The sequence below is a fragment of the Etheostoma cragini genome, chromosome 18, assembly GCF_013103735.1.
Source record: "Etheostoma cragini isolate CJK2018 chromosome 18, CSU_Ecrag_1.0, whole genome shotgun sequence".
Lineage (NCBI taxonomy): Eukaryota > Metazoa > Chordata > Actinopteri > Perciformes > Percidae > Etheostoma > Etheostoma cragini.
Window position 1 is genome coordinate 22553839 of NC_048424.1, and position 11466 is coordinate 22565304.

The following is an 11466-nucleotide window of genomic DNA, read 5'->3' on the forward strand; positions in this document are numbered from 1 at the left end:
CACTAAGGTCTATATAAAAGAGACTTCAGATACAGTATTAGGGGACCACTAAGGTCTATATAAAAGCATCCAAAGAGCTCCATGTCATTGGACCTTTTCAGTAATGGATACACGGTTGAAATGGTAAGCTAAAAGCAATTGGTAAACAGCTGAAACAGTTATAATAATTAGCCAGAAGTAAAGGATAAAGGGTTGTTAAACTGCTTCTGTTAGTGCTGTTGCAGTTCTTCCTGGTCACCAGTAGAGTCTGCAACAGTTAACAGATTACTGAAATGCTCCTTTAAGCCATGTGTATCCTCCTCTGGGTGTGTGCAGGGCTGGGAGAGCCACCAGGACCTGTCTCTTGTGAGTCCTTCATCCAAACACACAGTGCCTAGCTCCGTATCCCAAAGCCTTCACCCAGATGCAGGTACCAATGATAAAGCCTTTATCTTCTAATGGATTTCTTCTGTGGCTTTGGATTATCTTTCCCTTTTTGCTGCCTTTGATGTCATCAGCTCAAGTGTTTGCTTTAGTCCATGGGCAACTTTCTCTGTTTTTGCTCTGAATCTTAGTTTGGCACTTGTTTTCTTCTTTTGCCAACACATCTCTCAAATTTCCTCTTCCCTACCTCAAAAATCTTTTTTTGTCCATCTCTGCTCATGCAACCTCCCCTTCTTCGCTCCTTTTCTCCATTCTCTCTCTCAGTGGATCCAGGCTTTGCTGTGTCTTATCTCCCTCCAGTGAAGGCCGTACCCCAGCTGCTGAAGTCCCTGCTTCCTGGGGGGAAGGAAGATGGTAGAGCCCAGACGGCCGCCCATCAGCAGGTACCCCACTCAGTCAGTCAGCTGACGGCGCTCTGCTCCCTGTCTTATCCTGGATTTAAACCTTTCTATGCATCACTGCAGCCTGAATCTCAATGTCCCCTCTGCTCATCAGCAGCTAGTCATATTGTTTCTGTTGCCAAGGAAACAGAGCTCATGTAGATGGAAACACAAATAATAAACAGATAAAAGTGCATTAATGGATTTCTGAGGACTCTGGTTACCTGGTCCTCAGATCTCTGCAGGGTAAATCCAGGCAGCTAGCTAGGCCATCTGTCCAATCGGAGTTTTCTGTTGACGACTAAAACTACTTCTGATCGTACACATGTTCCACCAAAACAACTTCCTTCCTGAGAAGATTTACCTGAGGCAGCATTATTGCGTCCTGTGCTCAGCTCCGCCCATGACCATTGTGATTGGTTTAAAGAAATGCCAATAAACCAGAGCTTCTCCTCCCATTCTGGAAAGCTGTGTGGACTAGCCAGACTCTCCTCCGCAGAGCTGTGGAGGAAGGTCTGGCAAAGCGAGACTACTTACGACTACCTATCAGCACATAAGAGCACAAACATAGTTGTTGTGTCTCAAGTGACTGATGTGCTGGTGGACAGACGTCATCACTAACAGGGACGTTGTAGAGCGTCCTCTGGTGGACAGACTATGTAACGTCATCACTAACAGGGACGTTGTAGAGCGTCCTCTGGTGGACAGACTATGCAACACCATCACTAACAGGGACGTTGTAGAGCGTCCTCTGGTGGACAGACTATGCAACGCCATCACTAACAGGGACGTTGTAGAGCGTCCTCTGGTGGACAGACTATGTAACGTCATCACTAACAGGGACGTTGTTGTAGAGCGTCCTCTGGTGGACAGACTATGCAACGCCTTCACTAACAGGGACGTTGTTGTAGAGCGTCCTCTGGTGGACAGACAGAAATTTGTCCATGTACTTTGTCAGAATATTTTCTTTTTCAGAATAAGATTACAAACCGGAATAATACCGGTATGTGCATGTAAACATAGTCACTGGTAGTCTTCTCATGTGCTGAATGCAATTTCTGTCTTTTTAGCGTTCATCCATCCGATCTGAAATGATTACAGTAGAGGCAGCTCTATACGCCATTGTTTTGCACCTGATGTGTTGTGTTGACTTGCAGGTTTACTGTCATGGCCTAGAGAGGGACAGGATACACGTCTTTGACCTCCTCTCTGACGGGAGACATATTGTCCATGTAGGTTGTCGTTCTGCTCAGAGTAAAAGTCCAAGAGACCCCAATCAAAGCGCTTCATTTTGATCATCGCTTTGAAGAATGACGTGTTAATTCCCCACAGAGGGTGGTGTCGGGAATGCACGAGAGTCTAACAATCATCCTGATTAATATCCTGTGAATGTGTCTGTCAAGAGCACGGTCGAACAATTGTCTTGATTTATTAAATCTCTCGAGATATAAGACCTTCTACAAGAACTAGGAAAATGTTTAGAAGCAAATCGCACACAAAATTAACTCAGCTGACGGATCTTAATGAGTGTTAAAGAGGTAACTAGAATACCAAACAAGGATGAATGATTATGGCTGCAATTATAATTATGGTGCAATTATCCTGATTGTTGTACCAGTTTATCGTGATTATGTGTCTGATGAACAAATATTGTTATTGCACTTTCTGCATCTCATATCAACATCTTGACTGCTGATCGCTACAATAAATTTAATATTTTCATTCTTTTTAATACATTGATCTGCTAAACTGATAATATCCATTAAAGGGTCATGTCGCGTTTTTCAACCTGGAGCCTATTTTCCCATGCAGTTATGTCTAGGTGTAGCCTGGAAATCCAGACCCAAATCCAAAAGACTAAGGGTCTGGAATCTAGTAATGAAAGTCGCCCATGGTGCAGCACACACACACACACACACAGACACAGACACACACACAGACACACACACGGCTTTTGATCATTTAAAGAATCTTTCGGTCAACTTTGACGTGTGTTTTTACGATGATTGATGACAATTACTCTTTTTTTAAATGGAGTCTGGTGGGTTCTGCCATAGGGATTTTCATAGTATTAAGTCAAACAAAAAAGATCCTACTCTTTAACAAAAAAGTCTATCTATGTAGGGATCCTTTCAATAATGTTGTCAGACACTTAGAACACTTAGAAGTGCTTATTTTTTAGATAAGCCCAATGACTTACATCGTAGGTTGTTAAGGCGCTGGCGACTGTGGAGTTCCCGCCTTGTACTGGATCAGTCTCAGGGATTGTTGTTCCCTTCAGTGACACACAATCGTAGGAAAATAGGGTTCAGGTTAGAGAACAAAGTTTTAAGCTTAAATAATAAATATATTTTTTAACAGATGGCCAACTTACCTGCAGTTGGGTATGTCATTTTTGGGCTGCCAGAGAAAGCAGTACAGCATAAAGTTCAGCTATCCCCCCCCCCCCCGGCTCTGTTACCGTCACGCTGAAGCCCGAGCTTTATAATTCCCCCCCAGCAGCTAATCACCACGTCATGCACACTGTGTAATAAACAGGTCTGGAAATCTACAGGCTTATATTAATATCTAATCTCCAGGTGGAACCGGACTGCAAAGGCGTCTACTTGCTCATGATTCCATCTTGAAATCAACATGACGAGCTCTCAGCGTTCATTTACAGATTTCCTATTGTTTCATTTCAAATGTGATTAACTGAACATCTTTGAAATTCCCCTTCCTGTTGCAGAGTTTGCCTCGCATCGTGGTGCAGTCAGCCAGTGTTGACGATGACATGAGCAAACACCAGCAGCCGGTAAGTTCTCCCCCCAACAGGGTGTTAGAGGGAAATGGGATAAACAATTGTTTTCATTTTTAAATAATATACAGAACATACAATTAAAGGATGGGCATTATCTGACTGCTGGGTGGGGCCACACCATGTGTCATCTTTTTCTATTGAATCCCATAATAAATAAATTAATTAATTACAAACACTCAACAATACTACTCTGGATCCATCAGCATAACCACAGCAGCCTAACAGATCATTCTTAATAATTAGTATTCTTCTTTTATCAATATTTCTTTGTATTCTGATGTATTCTGTCATTCAGATTTCAATGAAAGCCTTGATGTGGTTTTTGGTTTATGACAGCGGTGTCGGGGAGGCAGTTAGATATTGTAGCTTGCTTTGATTAGACTCACTGTGTGTAACAGTAATGCACAATATTATGTGAGAGATCTCTAAAGAGGCTCTAATCAATATTTTTATATTAAAGGTAGAATATATATTGCAAGATTGAATGCGAATGTGTGAATAAAGAGAAAGAGCGCTGTACAAAGAAGAAATCAGGAATAAAAGGCTCTTCTTATATTTTTTCACAGCGATTATGTTCTAAAGCACAAATGAACACACCTCCACGGCAGTGACACTGTTTCAGATTATGAGTGAACGCAGAGCTTCATCTGGTCTGTTTCTGGGTGTCAGGACACCTGTGCGCTGGGGGGCAAAGCAGTGGTTGGGAATGAGAACAGGCTGTACACCCTGCATGCTGTTATTGGCTGGGGGTTACACACTTACACACACACACACACACACACACACACGGAGCCCAAAGGCACCCACAAACATCCTGTACACAGAGTGCAGGGTCTCTGCAGACACAGACACCCCCACACACTTGTAGAGGGTCAGAAGTGATGATTGACAGTTTATTATTAGTCTATACAGTTCTGAGCAAAGCATTACACTTTATACCTTTAGATCAGAACTTGTAATGTGAGGAGGTCTCTTGTAAATAATGATGAACCCATAAAGAACTTTCACCAAACTCTCAGATGTATTTAGGCTGTTAGCGTATTCACCTTGTTGACTTTTATGGCTGTCATTAAGGTTATTTTCAGCAGCAGACTGCTGTTTCCAGTAAAAACAGACAAGCGACTGTCCACTACATGACACAACAGACAGACAAAGAAAGCATCTAGCTTGAGACAGTACACTGACCCCGGTTGTGTCAGTGGTTTTGGTCTGACGGAGAACAGAGAACAATAAGAGAGAAGCTTGAGTCCATTTCGAGGTGCAGTTAAGACTTAGCTTTGGGGACTGACGTTTCAGACGGGGAGTCAGCCTTTTGAGTCACTAATACCTTCGTTGCCATGGTTTTCCTCCTAGGTTCCCATTGGGCAAATCATTCCCCCCGACCTCCAAACAGAAGGCCCCAGATCCGTGCCCCTCCCGCCGCCTTACATCCCGGGGACAGAAGACTCCACCCACAGCGCGGTGAGCGAGGCCTCGAGCGGGTACATGTCAGCGTGCATATCTACGGCAACGCTGTCGGACGTCTACACACTGAGCTGGGACCTGCCTCCGTCATCCGGCAGCAGAAGCCACGGCTTCGAGACGGTGCCAGGTGAAGACGAAGAGGACAATAATGTGGCACAGTCGGACCCTTACCCTGAGGCTCTCCCTGTGGACCAATCAGAGACTCAGAAGTCGTTGCTGGTTTTGGACGATGGGACAGCTGAAGAGAGAACAGACTCGCCACCGTCCAAACAAGACCATGCCCCTTCAGATTCAATCCCAACTCCACAAGAACCAAACCAGTCTCCGTCAGTCAAGTTAAAGGAGCATGAAGAGCCGGATTCTGAATCAGACGCGTCACACCAGATCAAACAAAAGCAAGACTCAACTACTGGCCATATTGGATCAGAACAGGTAGACAATTCAGAGCCAGTGAAAGATTCACTGTTAGTCCCAGAGAATGAAAACAGACGGACAGGAGATCCACAGGCAGACCACTCAAAACCAGAAACCCCTCAGACAGAAGAACTCAAGCTAGCTGCTACAGCTGAGACAGAAGCTGACCCGTCACTCCGCTACGAAACGCTGACACAGCCGTCTGTGCAAGAAGGTCAAAGTCAGCAGCAGCCCAAACACGACCAAAAACCCTCTAACAGTGCCCAAGATCCAGCCCCAAACCTGGTGCCAGTTGTGTGCCAAGTCTTGCTTCCAGCTACTGTCCCATCTGGAGATTTGGTTTCTTTATCGTTGTCTGAAGAACAAGCCACTTCTGAGGCCTCAAACTCAAATGGAACCTCCACCCAGACTTCATCCTCAACCACTAAAGAAGTCCGACAGGAAGGCCCTACCAATGCGTCTAAGAAAGCCACCGTGGCCCCAGGTCCTTCTCTGTCCAGTGTTCCGCCTTCCAAACCGGACGCCTCAGTGGCAAACCCCTTCAAGATCCACAAAGTGAAGTCTTCAGACCTCCGGTCCTTCCAGCGTATTGTGGGCGAGGAGGAGGGTAAGCCTGCGCAGGTGGACCGGGCCAGCAGCCTGGGGGCGGGACTTAACCTCTCAGTGCCAACGGAAAACCTGGAAATGATCTCCGACTCTGAGGAGGGAGATGCTGCTGCAGTTCTCCCCGACTGGTTAAAAGAAGGCGAGTTTGTGACCGTGGGGAACAATAAGAGCGGCACCGTCCGATACGTCGGACCCACAGACTTTGCAGAGGGTACCTGGGTGGGGGTGGAACTGGAGGTACCAGCAGGTGAGCGGAACATCTTCCAATCTTGATGCTGAAGGATACATTTTAATTGACCTTAATGTAGGGCTGGGCAATATATCAACATTAAATTAATATCCATAAATGTGGCTGGATATCGTCTTAACTTTGGATATCATAATATTGTAATATTACAGAAAGAAGTGATGTCTTCATTATCTCCATTACTGCAGTACTTACCAGACTGTGTCATAGCTGTTGTATTTGCCTTCAACCACGTAATTGTTGTATCCACATTACTGATAATCATTTATCACAAATCTAATCACAAATCCAATTTTGTAAAAGCCCCGATTATATCCTACAATATTGCGGCAATATCGATATCAATCTCAAAAATATTGTGATATTTGATTACTCCATATCTCTACCTTGTTGCATTCTTCACATACATTGTACTTTATGTATATGTTTTATCGCTACTCAAAAATCTAAAAAAACCTCCCTCTGTTTCTCCAGGAAAGAATGACGGTTCAGTGTGCGGCAAGCACTACTTCCACTGTAACCCTGGTTACGGCGTGCTGATAAGGCCAGACAGGGTGAGCAGGGCCAGCGGCAAGCCCCGTCGCCAGCAGCAAAAGCGGCGTAGCGCCAACCTGTCTGGATCCAGCCCCAACCTGGCAGCCCTCACCGCGCTGGCCAAAGGCGGAGGCGGTGGGGGTGCACCCGGCCGCAGAGGAGAGAACCGCAAGTCGTGGAACACCTGAGACAAACACATGCCGCAACTGGCTGACAGGACTACAGAGCTCAACAGTGTGGTTCCAGAAGTAAAAATCCCATAGGTTCTCTCCATAAGGATTTTAGTTTCATAAGGTCTAAAGGCTCCGAGGCAGACTGACCCGAGCCACGAGGTTGGGAAACTAAAGGTTCTGTTCCTGTATAAGCTAGAAGTGAGAATTAAATCCACCTTATTTTAAGAAAAACATGTTTGACTGCCGATCTTATGGAGAAATACTACACTACCCACAATCCTAAGCGCAACAGCGATGTCTCTTACTGGTTGAACTTGCTGTAACCATGGGACTGTTTACCGGACCGGCGAAACCACCAACGGCTCCGTTGACCTTCTACCACTGAAGTGTATGATAGTTTCTCTACACAGTCTCGTACCTTTTTTACCAGTTTTAAATGTTTTTATGCACCGAATCAGATGTTTAATGGTCATGACTGCCTGATTCCAGACTTGAAATTCTTTATATAAGCAACTTTTGAAATGTCAATGGAGCATTGAATAGGGATAAACACTTCTGGAACGAGAGCCGTTAAAAAAGGGGCCGTCACTGTTGAGCTCTACAGGATACGCTTCAGAAAGAGTGACAATCCAATATTTTAATTAGGTAGATGGACTAAAGGCTCCACTGGATCTGGTTCTTTTCTGCAAGTTTGGGCAACTCAACATGATTGAGTCTGCGCTCCACTGTTGGGAGAGGGGGGGCTCTCCCCCATCAAATTTTCATCACTCATCTGTTTTTTTAAATCATAAAGTATACAACCCTCTAAAATTAATTTCACGTCAAATAGCAAGCATGCCCTAGAATTAGATCCCTACACCGCCAACCAGGTTGAGGAGGTGCACAGACTGTTGACGTAGGACCTGTTGACCTTCTTATAGATTCCCAGTCAAACCGCCTGACCTCTGGGTGGTCTCCGCCCGACACCGCCTTTCTGGGATCCAACATTCACCCCCACTTAGGCCAAAGAAGTAGGCAGTGACATTCAGCCCTAGTCAGACTCTATGGTTTAGTGTAGCAGGTTTCCACATAACCAATGTAGCCCTGCACCACCTCCACGCCGACCAGTACAACAGTGACATTGGTGGTTATCTTAGTTTGAAATGGATTTATTCCAGTGACACAGATCACAATTAAAGGCCTGTCTCATAATCCAGTAGATTTGCAAATAGGGTTGAATGTTAAAGTACCTAAAGTTCACTGGACTACACTACAGTGCACTGGGAGGTTGTACACCACCACATGCTCATTTTACTGTTCAAAATGTATTATGCAGCTGCATGTTTGGATGGACTTGTTTTATGCCTATTGGTATTGTTTATTTTACTCTCATGCCTTAAAATACTACGACTACTGCTCAGCCAATGTGCCTCCGTGATATACCACCACATTCTGTACTGTTGATAGGTTCTTAAACGGTTTCACTGGAGCTATTTTAGCTCATGAATGTACTTTTGCTGTTTTAGAAAACTAACTTGCCATTTATGGATAAATTCTACTGAAATTTTGCAATTCTTTTTTATCAGATTTGTGTCCAAGCACGTGTGTCCAGACTGATTGGAAGTGACTTCATTTGAAATAGAGATAATGTGTGGCAGTTATTCTTTTTTTTCACTATCATGTTTTATTATACTGTGTGTATGGGGGTAATTGAGGGATTTTGTTGTTTGGAACACATTTAGTAAAACATTTTATCTGGTAATAAGATATTTTATACAATGCCTGAATAATTATTTATTTAAAGATTAAGAATTATTGACGATAAAAAAGCAAAATCAGCATTTTATATTGTTAAATAAATTTCATTCTGCTGTTGTCAACCAGTGGGATATGAATCTACGTACACATTTATAACAAGATAGTACACCCAAGAAAAAGTCTCATTGATATAGCTTTATTCTCTTGTACATTATATATATATATATATATCATACTAAAATAAACACAAGTTAAAAAAATGAACAAAGAAACTGTACAAAAAATGTTTATATACTACATCTTAATTACAGAACAGTCTACTGTCCAAAAAAGGCACTAAATTCTGAAATGGGCAATACAGTAATTTTGAACATAACTAGATTTGAGATTGATACAACAGCATCCAGTCCTGCTTCTCAGAGCTATATTGGGATGAAGTGGAAGGTGTTTCCACTGGGGGACACAGAAGGACACGTGGACCCTGACACACCACGGGAGGACACCCCATTTCAAAGTAAGCACTACCACTGGAATACACATGACATTGGGCGGGGGGGAAGCCTGTTTCAGATTTCAGTACGTTATGAAGATCCGTCTGTTTCCAGGTTTCTTTTGGAAAAGCACAGAATCTGTTTGAGCACCTGAGGGTTCTTTCTTCCATCCCATAAACATTGAAATACTGCTGGATTGATGTGTACTTGCTAATTGGGCCAAACTCTCAAACACTAAGGCAATTCTTTTTAAAAGTGCCTTATAATAATAATAATAATAATAATAATAATCGATAAATGATAATCTCTAAATGCACTCTTTTTAGTCTTTTCCTTCCACACACGGCTTATTTCACTATTTCTAACATTCAATATACAGAACGTCACACCAAACTCCAAAGAAAAAAATAGAAAAATAAGGTGTTCCGATAATATCAAAATCGATACCCACGCTTGGCAAGCGAGTAGTGTGTCAATTTTTTAAAAATCAGTATGTGCTCCTCTTTAGATCTTTTGGGTCTGAGGTCTTAGAGGGGTATTGGTTACACTTTACTTGAAGGGACACAATTGACACAAAACTGCGCTGTGTCATCACACGTCCTGCACAAATGATCCAGGCAGATTTATGAATTATCAAAACTTGAGCCTGCAGCGCATGAAGATGCTTACCTAAATTATCGGTGAATAAATGTCCAATGTTCATGTAACAAAGAACAAAATGTTGATCTCATGGTGGATACAGAGGGGTAACTTTCAGAACTTTTGAATTCTATCCTCATGTTAGCTGTTGCAGTCAATGAAACTAGAGCTCCTTTTCCAATCACTCTGTAAAACAAAGTACACACCTCTTTATATTATCTACATGAAGTACACAAATTCCTAGTATTTTGTCTTGATAATCCTCATGTTGTCCTCGGGTCAAATTGAACCGTTTTCCTGTATCAGTCTTCTTTTTAATTCCCCAAAATAACATGATTGATTCCACCCAATGCTCTTTGCCAAGTACAAATCTCTACTTTCATTAATTTTGGGGCGTCTTATTCAATTTATTATAGCATTTGATTAAAGAAATTTGAAGTGGTTTTGTAATAGTAAAAGTTGACATATTCCAGTCTGTGACTCAACATCCATTCCTTTAATTTTAGTCTCAATAATTCCTAATTTCTGCTTTTCTAACACAAACATTAGGTGGAATTTCCTATAAATGAGGTTTATTGACCATAAGGTCCAAAAATAACAAAGTTAGTGTTGCATCAAAAGTGTTAAAAAAAAAATGGGACAAAAACGTAAGAAAAAGTCGGTGTCTAAGGTTGGGAGTTCGAGCCTCTTTAACTAAATTAAAAAATGTATATACGATAATATATACAGTACATGATGCAAAACAAATGAAAAATGTATAGTAAACATTAAGTCCAAACTCAACAAATCTATTTTCTTCTTAGCAGAATGGAAAGGGTCCAACTACGATATCTGGACACTTTCATTTTACAGACATTCCCAAAAGGGCCAGTGGCTGTAAATATGAAGAACTAACAAGGATCACCCGGGCTGTCTCCTGAAGACCCCCGACCCCGGACTTCCTGCTGCGCTGCAGCTATACTTGTAACAAAGTCGACAAAACGGTTTCATAGGTGCACAAAAAATGGCTCGCTAGCGCCACCTACGATATTAAGGAAATTCAGCCCCTGCACTACGTTTAACGTGGAGTCACGAAACTTGGTACACATATGTAGCATGGCAGTGCGGACATAAAACTCTATTGTAGCCCCCCCCCAAACCCAACAGGAAGTCCGCCATTTTGTTTTATTGTGACAACAATAAATATTATTTTTAACAGCTAACGTTTAAAAAAATGATCAATACACACAAGTCGTTGTCATGCCTCAAGTCTAGTCATTTATTATTTTGCTGAGTCTCAAGTTAATTACTTTTAAGTCGCGAGCCATCAGTGACTCGAGTCCAAGTCCCCAAGTCTCAAGAACACAGCTCTGGCAGCTAGTAACAAATAATGTCATAAATCTAACTATTTCTCTAATCCATATTTTAGAAGTTCACACTTTGCAAGAGGAGGGTCACCATTAAATAAGTACATTTCACTCTGAAGTTTGGTGTGGCAGTGAGGACAGCACATGGTGGGGGCGCTTCAGTTAAACACCATATGGTGTGAGAGAAGCTGTTCTGTTGGGGGGGGGGGGGG

General features: G+C 42.7%; 1 protein-coding gene across 7 annotated transcripts in view; it reads left to right on the forward strand.

Moving 5' to 3' along the window:
- LOC117961253 (kinesin-like protein KIF13B) overlaps nucleotides 1-7344 on the forward strand; it is a 41159-nt gene extending 33815 nt beyond the window's left edge. For 2 of the 7 annotated variants that reach the window (XM_034899789.1, XM_034899793.1), the window contains 5 exons: nucleotides 316-409; nucleotides 688-806; nucleotides 3532-3597; nucleotides 4957-6334; nucleotides 6809-7344. In XM_034899789.1, the coding sequence (XP_034755680.1) occupies nucleotides 316-409; nucleotides 688-806; nucleotides 3532-3597; nucleotides 4957-6334; nucleotides 6809-7056 (1905 nt within the window). In that variant the 3' untranslated portion in view covers nucleotides 7057-7344. The remainder of the gene's footprint in view (nucleotides 1-315; nucleotides 410-687; nucleotides 807-3531; nucleotides 3598-4956; nucleotides 6335-6808) is intronic. The other 5 variants (XM_034899790.1, XM_034899791.1, XM_034899792.1 and 2 more) reach the window with 3 other exon arrangements.
- The last annotated feature ends 4122 nt before the right edge of the window (nucleotides 7345-11466 follow it).